Raw genomic sequence first — 12,500 nt, 5'->3', positions numbered from 1 at the left:
AGATCCAAACACTGAGATTATTTTTTTTTTTACGACAATCGGTTTGAGTCTGGATTAAAAGGACATTTATTAGTTCAGACTTGTGATCAGGAGTGTGTTGTGGGAGGATGTGGCTGAGCCTGAGATGTGGTGAGGACCTTTGTGGTGACATTTGTCTGTGGGAATGTGTGTGTGTGTGTTGTGTGTGTGACTGGTGACTGATTTGTCTTTCACGTGTGGTTTGACTATTGGAGTCTAAGCCTGTGTGATGTGGGAGGAGCCTGTGTGAGGTTGAGTGTTGAAATATGTTGAAGATGGGTTAGGATGATGACTGTGTGTTCTCGCACATAAACAGTGTTTTCTATTGGTCTGTTGTAAAGTAATTATTAATTTTGTTCTGCAGCTGCATTGATGTAAATGAGCTGTGAACAGACGTGTGAATGATCAACATTTACACATATAATTAATTACGGCTAAAGGCTAATAACGGTAGATTCTTTAGTAGCTAGTAGTGATGAGTCGGTCGTGAACGAAGCGGCTCTTGAGCTGCGTTCACACTGCACCTGAAGTTTCCCAAATCTGATGTTTTGTCTCTATGTTCCTGTATCTGATCTTTTAATGTCTGAACCACACAGATGTGATGTTTTCACATGTGACCAGGACACTTGGATCTGTGCTCCTGAAACTGATCCATATCTGATCTTTAACATGTGACTTGAGTGTGAACGGTCAGGTCACATTCATCCACCTACACGTCATCAACAAGACACAAACGTCACTATTCTGCACTGAAGTAGAGAAAACTGTTCATGATCCATGTGACTGAAGTGAAGCACATCTCCACTCACCACAAAACACCACCACCAAAAACCTGCTCCTTCTCCTTCTCAATCTCCTCCTTAAAACAAGTCAGTTGTTCATGTTGTGGCTCCGGTACGAGAGGAACTTTAAAATCTCCAGGTGCTCGATGCTGCGTCCATGTTTGTTCAACTTGTGTAAACACAGAGACGCTCGCTGCGGTTGACGTCGTCGTGTCTCCAGTGTCACATGTGGGACACTTTTGGACCGTTTTACGTTCACACAGCTGATTACATACAAGTCGCATTTCTCTTTCTCTCACTTTTTTTCTCTTCACGTCGTGTTCAGACTCGTGGAGTTTGGCAGCGGCTCAAAATGAAACTTTCAGAAAATCTGCGTGTGCATAGGAGAGAAAAAACTTACATATTTGTCTGTAGTTCAGCATAAAATAAATAAACCAGGACTAATCTTGGGCTCGAGAGACGGAGAGAGACAGAGACCGAGTCCAGACACTCAGTCCTGGTTCAGTTCTGGTTTAGTCCTGTTTTACACATGGTTTAGATCTGTTTTAGTCCTGGTTTAGTCCTTTTTCAGTCCTGGTTTAGACCTGGTTTAGTCCTGTTACTCATCACTAGTAGCTAGAATGTGATCTACTGTCTGTAAATATGACACAAAGAGGCAGAAGAACAATAAATGTTGCTTAAATAAACTCAATTTGAAATCCACTAGATCCAAACCAAAGGTTTTTTTTAAACAATTCAAGATTTACAGTGAATTTTTACATCAGTAAATATATCAGCGATTATATCGGCCGCAACAAAATCCATATCGGTCCCACTAAAAACCAGGACTAAACCAAATTTGGCTGAACGATTAGGGATGTAACGATATCGAAATCTCTTGATACGATATTTACTGTAATATTTTGTGGAGGCAAAAAATTAAACTAAATTGTGAGTGTGATTCTTTTCTTTCGTCATCCAAAAATAAAAAACAATTATGATTTTAAAATACTTCATAAGTTATTTCAGCTAAACAAACAGAGCAAAGGATCATGGTCTTTGTAGTTCTCACTCGTTTTTATCTGTTGCTGAACCAAAACAATGAATTTAAGCAAAGAAACTTGAGATTTAATATTTTGTGACGACCCTCGATATTATTGTGAGAACTTTTTCAGTTATTTTTACATCTTTATGAACGACAGGAATTATTTTTAAGAAGAATAAAAGAGAAACATGATCCAGAAAGCTTTAAAATCAGAATAAACCAAACACTTTCTTCAGAATTAAGTTAAATCATGAAGAGTTAAGTGTTGACGTGGACTTTTTAAAGCAGAATATTCAGATTTCAATGATGTTTTGTTCAGATTTACAGATGTGATGTAAACGTGGCAGGTGTCGGGAGTGCGTGGAGGGCGGGGCCATGTACTCGACTGGTCGGCCTGGTTTATGGTTAATATCTCTGTAATTACCGGATCTACTCAAACAAAAACGTACAGAAGGATCGATGTCTTTTCTAAGAGTCAAATGAACTTCTATTATTGAGGCGTTTGTCGTGGAAACTCTGGAAACGTTCACCAACACAAAGGGACTTCAGGGTCGTTCCACGCCATCAAACGTCCAGAAAATCTCACACATCAGGATTTTTAAAAGTTATGAAAAAATTACTTACTGTCGTGTACCAGCCCTGTGAAGTTTTTGTCATTTTCGATCAATACTTTTTAAGTTTCAGCTCATTCAGTGAGGGGAGGATGTGTCCATTTACAGGTCAAAAATCACGTTATGTTTTCTCGTCCGTGTTCACAGGTGGAGATCTCCATAAGTATCACACACACAGGACTGAAATAATGTAGACTTGTTCTCCTCGACTCTTGTGTTTAAATAACAACTAACCAAAGTTTGTATCTCAACTCATTGTCATTTTATATGAACTTAAAAATAAAAAAAAACTCATTCATTTCTGTGGTGTACCATTTTTAGCCCCTTTTAAACCTACTTGTCGGTGTAGTAGACCCTTGAATTTTTTGGAGATTTCAGATTTGTACTAGTGTGAGCAGTGCTGTCATGACCATTAAAACACAGTTCACGTTGTATTCTGGTTTTGTGTGTTACCTCGTTCCCCACGGCACACGCTTCGCTTTATTGACAGGTGCAGGTCATTCATAATTTTGTACTTGAACTTCTTGGGTTCTTTTTAGAGACATGCAGTAAAGTGTGTTTACCTTGTTAGGCTTCGGCTTCATATTCTGAAGATGGTTCGCAGCAGCAGCCAAAACATGTCAACAAGGTAAATACACTTTACTGCATTGTCTTTAAAAAGAACCCAAGAAGTTAAAGTACATAAGAAAACAAAATAAACATCATTGGCTTCATAATTTTGTGCCTCACGTGATCAAGGCTTCTCACACGCCATTGGGCAAAATATAAGTCTCTACTGTAAAACTTACAAATAATTAAAATGAGAAAACAACACGACGAGGACTGTTAAAAAAATCACCAAATGTGTAAAATTTGAAATGTGTGAGGCTCCTGTTAAACACAAGAAAACATAACATGTGGGTAGTGATAAAAAAAATTTTGATTAATTTTTATTTGGAAGATCAGAAAAAGACCTTTTATATGGAACCAAACATCTGTATTTTATGAAGCTCCATCAATGTTACTTGTATCTTGAACATTCACATTTGACACAATGACACGAGTAAACAGTAATGATACAAAGCAGAAATGAACGAGTTTTTTTTTATTTTTAAGTTCATATAAAATGACAATGAGTTGAGACCAAACTTTCGATAGTTGTTATTTGAACACAGAGTCGAGGAGAACAAGTCTACAAACTTTCATCCTGTGTGTGTGATACTTACGGAGATCACGAGCATTTTAGGCCTGTAAACTGACACATCCTCCCCTCACTGAAAGAGCTGAAACTTAAAAAGTATTGATCGAAAATCAGTAAAACTTCACAGGGTTGGTCCAAGACAGTGAGGGACTATTTGGTCGTGGGCCGTTTGGTGAAATGCTGTGGAATGACCCTTAACTCAGCTGTTCTCCAAACGTTCTCCTCAGATGTTTCTCCAGGTTCTGGTCGTTTCTTTTCTGACCCTGAAGTTTTAGACTGAAACTTTCATCTTTTATTTTCAACACTACAAACTTTTTTCTTCTTCTCGACACCTTTTCATTGGCATTCACGTGTTTGATAAGTTTTGTTTTCGTCTCCCCTCCCTCTGCTCTCGGTGCTAAGTCCCTCCCCCTTCAGAGCACTATCAGGTTTGTCCAGGTCTGTAACGGACACAGATTCTGCTGGACGATGAACTGACCAAGAAACGACTGCGATAAACAATAATACTGACATTTTGAGACCGTTTTAAGCAAATATAATGAGAATGAAATAAAAATACAAACCAACCGTTACAAAGATCAATAAACTGGACTTTCTAAAGAACATTTACCACAGGAACCACAACAAAACCAAAACCAAAACCAACGGGCGTAAAGAAAACAGACTCCATCACCTGAGAATAAATGATAAATGACGTGATCGACCTCGTTAAAACTTATCATGTCATTGATTGAATTATTGATAATCGTTACAGGTCTAGTGTCACGTTTCTGTTTATTTATGGAGAGTCGTCGTGTGGGAGCACGGGGGACGTACGCTTGTGGGCGGAGCCTCGTACAGCTGACTGTAAACAGGGTCTGAATAGGGCTGTATGTTTCGGACTGTAAGTTGCACTTGTTTTTCATGGTTTGGGTGTTTCCTGTGACTTATACTCCTCATTAAACTATATACAACTGATCCATTATTATTATTATTATTATTATGTATTAAAAGGTTCACACTTTTCGCTTCATTACTTTGCGCCACTGAAAATGTCAAATTTAAACAAACTTCTAAAGACAAAGACTGAAAAGACTGAACACAAATGTCTCAAAAAGAAAGATATTTTGCAGATCACAAACTGCGAGTCGTGAAATCTGCAGCTGAAAACGGAAACGGAGCAGCAGAAAGAAAGTCTGGAGTGAGAGAGAAACTTGTGACACCGGGAGGATGAACCATGAAACTTTCCTGAAGTCATTGGATGGATGGACAAAGTCTGGACTTCAGAGACACTGAAACCATCCTGTCGGAGATTCAGAAAGACCCAAGAATAATTCTAACTGGAACTAGGGACATAACAGTAACTGAAATATCGTCAAAAGTCTCAAAATAACATCGTGGACTCTCACAATATCTCGAATCACAAGTTCCTTTGTTTAAATTCATAGTTTTATAGAAGCAACAGTTTATAAACATCAGGAACTACATTTCCCATGATTCATTTCAGCGCAGAAAACATGAAGAGATGTGGTTTTACTTGAATTCTTGGGATTATGATGGAAATAATTCACACCAAAATCTTGTCAAGGTGTTTTAAAAGCAAAAAAGTGTCACATCTACAATTACATATCAGCCTCTTTAAAATATCACAATAAATATCGAACCATGAGATTTGGATCGATACAGCCCGAACTGAAACTGACGACAGCGACACAGAAGAGTTTGTGTGGCTCTGTTTCCCTGCGCAGGTCGAGGTCGAGTTGTTCAGAAGTGACACGAGGATGAAGAATTGAAGTAATTTAGTGATTTGGAGTGAAACGGAGAGTTTGGTTAAACTTGTTCTGTTGTTTATATTTATCTGAAGAACTGAAGTCAAATATGTGACATTAACAGTCTGTTCTTCTCTCTGGAGCAACTTCTAGTCTCAAAAATCCAGTACATAAATGTGTGGACGACTCTAAAACCTCTTCAGGCTTCAGTTTCTGATGAAAAATACAACGTGCAGGAGTTTCATTACAGGATCTACACTGAGTGTGTTGGGATAGTGCTCTGAAGGGGGAGGGTGTTAGCACAGAGAGCAAAAGGAGGGGAGACTCAGAGTCACAAAAACAAACTTATAAAACATAAGAATCTGTTGTTTTTGGGCAAATAAAACATTTTCAGAACAATAAAACGAACATGGAGATCGAAATATGTGACATGTGTCAGTTTATGCCTCACAGAGGTAAATACCCGCTCTGTGATGCCACACAGAGGTAAATACTCGCTCTGTGATGCCACACAGAGGTAAATACCCGCTCTGTGATGCCACACAGAGGTAAATACCCGCTCTGTGATGCCACACAGAGGTAAATACTCGCTCTGTGATGCCACACAGAGGTAAATACCCGCTCTGTGATGCCACACAGAGGTAAATACCCGCTCTGTGATGCCACACAGAGGTAAATACTCGCTCTGTGATGCCACACAGAGGTAAATACTCGCTCTGTGATGCCACACAGAGGTAAATACCCGCTCTGTGATGCCACACAGAGGTAAATACCCGCTCTGTGATGCCACACAGAGGTAAATACCCGCTCTGTGATGCCACACAGAGGTAAATACTCGCTCTGTGATGCCACACAGAGGTAAATACCCGCTCTGTGATGCCACACAGAGGTAAATACCCGCTCTGTGATGCCACACAGAGGTAAATACTCGCTCTGTGATGCCACACAGAGGTAAATACTCGCTCTGTGATGCCACACAGAGGTAAATACCCGCTCTGTAAAGTCTGGTTCGGTCTGGCTCAGTTTCATCTGGGACAGTGCAGGATTTTCATCCTGTTCTGTGGAAGGTGAAAAGGCTGTGCCCAGACTGAACCCAACGGGCACGAGAGCGAACACGAGAGCGGGCACGAGAGCGGGCACGAGAGCGGGCACGAGAGCGGGCGAGCGGGCACGAACCGGACCCAGCTCCACTGAAGTGGAAATTCAAAAATATGGAGCGGTACCAAACCAAACCAAGGGTCCTGTTAGGAGGGTCAGGGCAGGACGGGCACCAGGGCGGGCACCAGGGCGGGCACCAGGGCGGGCACCAGGGCACCAGGGCGGGCACCAGGGCGGGCACCAGGGCGGGCACTGTATGAAGAGGTTTAGGAGCAGATAAAACACAAACTCAGCGTCTGCTCAGTGTGACCAGATTTTCAAAATGAAACTCTGGGTTTGTGGAGGTTGATAAAAATAAAACAGTGAATCAAGTGTAAAATTAAACTGTTCGTTTCATCATTTTCTTTGTGTTTTGTTTTTATAATCAGATTTTCTGTATTTTTACTTCAACAAAAGTCAGTTTGTCTCTTTCCTGTTGTCAGGATCAGACACTGGGACAGAGACTCAGACTCAGGACGGGACTGTCCCGGGGACACAGGGACGTGTAGGACATGTTGGAGGTGTAGGACATGTTGGAGGTGTTGGAGGTGTAGGACATGTTGGAGGTGTTGGACATGTTGGACATGTTGGACACTCTGTCTCTGCGCCGCCCGGAGGTTTCACCGCTCGGACAGCGCGCTCAGTGGGACTGCATTAGTCCAGATGCCCGTTCTGCTCGTGTCCGTGGACCTGTGGACGCGCTGCTCGTGTCCGTGTCCGTGTCTCACGCGACTTTCCTGCTTCCAGAAGCTTCCACACAGACGCACGAGCGTTTAAAAGGACTGTCCGAGCGCGTGCCGCCGCAGCTCTGTCCCCGAGGCGTTACGTCCTCGCGCTCTGTCCTCGCGGCGTTACGTAAACGCATTAGACATGTCCAAATGGGATTTAGACTCCGGGAGATCACTGCTCATCTGCAGCTCCCGCGGCTCCCGCGCCCTCCGCGCGCACCGGGACCAAAAACACGCATTTGTCACGCGCTCGTTTCAGGACACAAAATGTCAACACAGAGCTAGCAAGCGGCTACTTTAGCCAGGCTAGTCACAGTTAGCGTTAGCCTGTTAGCTTCGGCTCTTTGACTCTTACCGTCCGCGGCCGCGCGCTCTGCATGCTCCTCAGGTGTGGCACGGCGCGCCCCCGCCTCCAGAGGACATCCTCCCGAAACAGACAAAGATCAACTTTAATGTCCCGAGAAACGAGGCGAACATCCAGCAAAGCCTCCGCCGACAAACTAACTCTCCAGCACCTACAACAACAACGTCAAACACGCCAAGCCCCGCCCCCCGCGCACGCTCCACCAATCACACAGCGGGACGCGCCTTACGGACGCTCCTCTCCACCAATCACGTGTGGGCAGGGCTGTGACGGAGGCGCGTCGAGTGAGTAAACACCAAATGAGAGTGACGCAGCAGGGACATGTGCGCGGCCATTGGCTGCGGCGGAGCAGACGCGTCAGAGCAGACGCACCCAGAGGACCCAGAGCAGACGCACCCAAGGGGCCCAGAGCACACAGAGGACCCAGAGCAGACGCACCCAAGGGGACCCAGAGCACACAGAGCACCCAGAGCACCCAGAGCACCCAGAGCACCCAGAGCACCCAGAGCACACAGAGCACCCAGAGGGGGAGAGTTGTCAGGTGGGCGGGGACAGGTGACAGGATCAGCCTGTACAGCTGAGCTCAGGTTCACTGACACAAACACTTGAAAAGTTTTAGAAATGCAAAAAAAAAAAGAAAAACAATGAAATTCTTTTTTCTAAAAGTTTATTTTTTTCTGTTTTCAAACAATAAAATTCAGGTTTTGTTACATAAACGTGAAACTAAACAGAAAATGTACAAATGAACCATACACAACTTCAAATAGAAAACGTTAAGTAGATAAAAAACACCAGTCGACGTGAGGAACACCAAGTGTTTGTTTGGTGATGTTAAAGGTGTGGTCCCCGTCAGCGTCTCCTGCGGTCGGGACTCCTGCTCCGCCGACGACCTCCGACCCTGAAACCAAACACAAGAACAACTGACGCGCCGCAGGACACACACACAACAACAGTATTTACTCTAAAACTCAAACTAGTCAGGTTTTATTAGTTTCATCATCTTAACACAGAGTCTCTCCTCCCTTTGCTCTCTGTGTTAAGTCACTCCCCTTTCAGAGCACTACCCCAACTAGGGACGGGTCTGATTAGTCCACTGATCGATAATTGATCATTAATTTAGTTGATCACGTTGATGTTTCTGTATCACGAGGACACGAGTGTGTGTCTGGAGTCTCGTCCTCAGTCTCTTGTTTAGACTCTGGCTCCTCAGACTCTGTTCCTCAGTGAGTTTCAGCTCATCTGTGTCCTGGGTTTTGTCTCAGTGCAGTAAACACAGAGAGAACAGCCCTCTGACACAGAGAGAACACCCCTCTGTCACAGAGAGAACACCCCTCTGTCACAGAGAGAACACCCCTCTGTCACACAGAGAGAACACCCCTCTGTCACACAGAGAGAACCCCCCTCTGTCACACAGAGAGAACACCCCTCTGTCACAGAGAGAACACCCCTCTGTCACACAGAGAGAACACCCCTCTGTCACACAGAGAGAACACCCCTCTGTCACACAGAGAGAACACCCCTCTGTCACACAGAGAGAACACACAGAGAGAACACCCCTCTGACACAGAGAGAACACCCCTCTGTCACACACAGAGAGAACACCCTCTGTCACACAGAGAGACCCCTCTGTCCGCAGAGAGAACACCCTCTGTCACACAGAGAGAACACCCCTCTGACACAGAGAGAACACCCCTCTGTCACACAGAGAGAACACCCCTCTGTCACACAGAGAGAACACCCCTCTGTCACACAGAGAGAACACCCCTCTGTCACACAGAGAGAACACCCCTCTGTCGCAGAGAGAACACCCCTCTGTCGCAGAGAGAGAACACCCCTCTGACACAGAGAGAACACCCCTCTGACACAGAGAGAACACCCCTCTGACACACAGAGAGAACACCCCTCTGACACAGAGAGAACACCCCTCTGTCACACAGAGAGAACACCCCTCTGTCACACAGAGAGAACACCCCTCTGTCACACAGAGAGAACACCCCTCTGTCACACAGAGAGAACACCCCTCTGTCACACAGAGAGAACACCCCTCTGACACAGAGAGAACACCCCTCTGTCACACAGAGAGAACACCCCTCTGTCGCAGAGAGAACACCCCTCTGTCGCAGAGAGAACACCCCTCTGTCGCAGAGAGAACACCCCTCTGTCGCAGAGAGAACACCCCTCTGTCGCAGAGAGAACACCCCTCTGACGCAGAGAGAACACCCCTCTGTCACACAGAGAGAACACCCCTCTGACACAGAGAGAACACCCCTCTGACACAGAGAGAACACCCCTCTGTCACACAGAGAGAACACCCCTCTGTCACACAGAGAGAACACCCCTCTGTACACAGAGAGAACACCCTCTGACACAGAGAAACACCCCTCTGTCACACAGAGAGAACACCCCTCTGTCACACAGAGAGAACACCCCTCTGACACAGAGAGAACACCCCTCTGTCACACAGAGAGAACACCCCTCTGACACAGAGAGAACACCCCTCTGACACACAGAGAGAACACCCCTCTGTCACACAGAGAGAACACCCCTCTGACACAGAGAGAACACCCCTCTGACACAGAGAGAACACCCCTCTGACACAGAGAGAACACCCCTCTGTCGCAGAGAGAACACCCCTCTGTCACAGAGAGAACACCCCTCTGACACAGAGAGAACACCCCTCTGACACAGAGAGAACACCCCTCTGACGCAGAGAGAACACCCCTCTGACGCAGAGAGAACACCCCTCTGTCACACAGAGAGAACACCCCTCTGTCACAGAGAGAGAACACCCCTCTGTCTGACACAGACAGAGAGAACACCCCTCTGTCACAGAGAGAACACCCCTCTGTCACAGAGAGAACACCCCTCTGACACAGCAGAGAGAACACCCCTCTGACGCAGAGAGAACACCCCTCTGACACACAGAGAGAACACCCCTCTGACACAGAGAGAACACCCCTCTGTCACAGAGAGAACACCCCTCTGTCACAGAGAGAACACCCCTCTGACACAGAGAGAGAACACCCCTCTGTCACAGAGAGAGAACACCCCTCTGTCGCAGAGAGAACACCCCTCTGTCACACAGAGAGAACACCCCTCTGTCACACAGAGAGAACACCCCTCTGTCACACAGAGAGAACACCCCTCTGTCACACAGAGAGAACACCCCTCTGTCACACAGAGAGAACACCCCTCTGACACACAGAGAGAACACCCCTCTGAACACCCCTCTGACACAGAGAGAACACCCCTCTGTCACAGAGAGAGAACACCCCTCTGTCACACAGAGAGAACACCCTCTGTCACAGAGAGAGAACACCCCTCTGACACAGAGAGAACACCCCTCTGTCACACAGAGAGAACACCCCTCTGTCACACAGAGAACACCCTCTGACACACAGAGAGAAACACCCCTCTGTCACAGAGAGAACACCCCTCTGACACAGAGAGAAACACCCCTCTGACACAGAGAGAACACCCCTCTGTCACACAGAGAGAACACCCCTCTGTCACAGAGAGAACACCCCTCTGTCACAGAGAGAACACCCCTCTGACACAGAGAGAACACCCCTCTCACAGAGAGAACACCCCTCTCACACAGAGAGAACACCCCTCTGTCACACAGAGAGAACACCCCTCTCTCTCACACAGAGAGAACACCCCCTCTGACACAGAGAGAACACCCCTCTGTCACACAGAGAGAACACCCCTCTGTCACACAGAGAGAACACCCCTCTGACACAGAGAGAACACCCCTCTGTCACACAGAGAGAACACCCCTCTGACACAGAGAGACACAGAGAGAACACCCCTCTGTCACACAGAGAGAACACCCCTCTGACACAGAGAGAAACACCCCTCTGTCACACAGAGAGAACACCCTCTGTCACAGAGAGAACACCCCTCTGTCACAGAGAGAACACCCCTCTGACACAGAGAGAACACCCCTCTGTCACAGAGAGAACACCCCTCTGTCACACAGAGAGAACACCCCTCTACACCCCTCTGTCACAGAGAGAACACCCCTCTGTCACAGAGAGAACACTCATATTCCACTGAGTCACTGTGTCCTTTAGTCCAACACAAACTGAACCACATCAGACACAAGAAACAACTGTTTTTATCACACATTAGTTTATGTAAATGAGTCATGTGATTTTTAGTTTGTGTAAAACAAACAAAAGTGTCAAAACTGAAAACAACCTGAGCTTTAAAAACAAAGAACATCAGGACGTCACCACTTTGCAAATTCAGGTTTTTAATCGAGATTTTGCAAAATTGATTAACAGCTCCCCCCTCTGAGCAGCTCCCCCCTCTGAGCAGCTCCCCCCTCTGAGCAGCTCCCCCCTCTGAGCAGCTCCCCCCTCTGAGCAGCTCCCCCCTCTGAGCAGCTCCCCCCTCTGAGCAGCTCCCCCCTCTGAGCAGCTCCCCCCTCTGAGCAGCCCACAGAGGGATTTCTGAATGTCTCATATTTGATGATTTAGTGTAAATGTCTTGTCTTTTTGTTTTGTAAATTTATCTCACCGGATTAAAAAGGTTGAAGCCTCCAGACACAGACTCGACTTTTCTAACCTGCTGTTGTGTCCAAACAGGAACTGTGTGTGTGTGTGTACGTGTGAGTCCGGCGCTAGTGTGTGTCTGGTGTGTGTGTGTGTGTGTACGTGTGAGTCCGGCGCTAGTGTGTGTCTGGTGTGTGTGTGTGTGTGTACGTGTGAGTGTGGTGCTGTGTGTGTGTGTGTGAGTCCGGCGCTAGTGTGTGTCTGGTGTGTGTGTGTGTGTGTGTGTGAGTCTGTGTGTGTCTGGTGTGTGTGTGTGTGTGTGTGTGTGTGTCCGGCGCTAGTGTGTGTCTGGTGTGTGTGTGTGTGTGTGTGTACGTGTGTGTCCGGCGTGTGTGTGGTGTACACGTGT

The 12,500-nt window shown here is 46.2% G+C and overlaps 2 protein-coding genes across 2 annotated transcripts in view; both read right to left on the bottom strand.

Moving 5' to 3' along the window:
• Window positions 1-7,769, bottom strand: part of otud7b (OTU deubiquitinase 7B) — a 39,032-nt gene extending 31,263 nt beyond the window's left edge. Inside the window, 1 exon segment of the mRNA XM_055163596.1 lies at window positions 7,584-7,769. The gene's annotated coding sequence lies outside the window, so the exon portion shown is untranslated.
• Window positions 7,770-8,242: 473 nt separating this feature from the next.
• rbm8a (RNA binding motif protein 8A) overlaps window positions 8,243-12,500 on the bottom strand; it is a 12,369-nt gene continuing 8,111 nt past the window's right edge. The window contains exon 6 of the mRNA XM_020938685.2: window positions 8,243-8,490. Within this exon, the coding sequence (XP_020794344.1) occupies window positions 8,442-8,490 (49 nt within the window). The 3' untranslated portion in view covers window positions 8,243-8,441. The remainder of the gene's footprint in view (window positions 8,491-12,500) is intronic.

The sequence above is a fragment of the Boleophthalmus pectinirostris genome, unplaced genomic scaffold, assembly GCF_026225935.1.
Source record: "Boleophthalmus pectinirostris isolate CB_2022bp ecotype Guang Dong unplaced genomic scaffold, ASM2622593v1 HiC_scaffold_6, whole genome shotgun sequence".
Lineage (NCBI taxonomy): Eukaryota > Metazoa > Chordata > Actinopteri > Gobiiformes > Gobiidae > Boleophthalmus > Boleophthalmus pectinirostris.
This window is presented reverse-complemented; position numbering and strand designations above follow the sequence as displayed.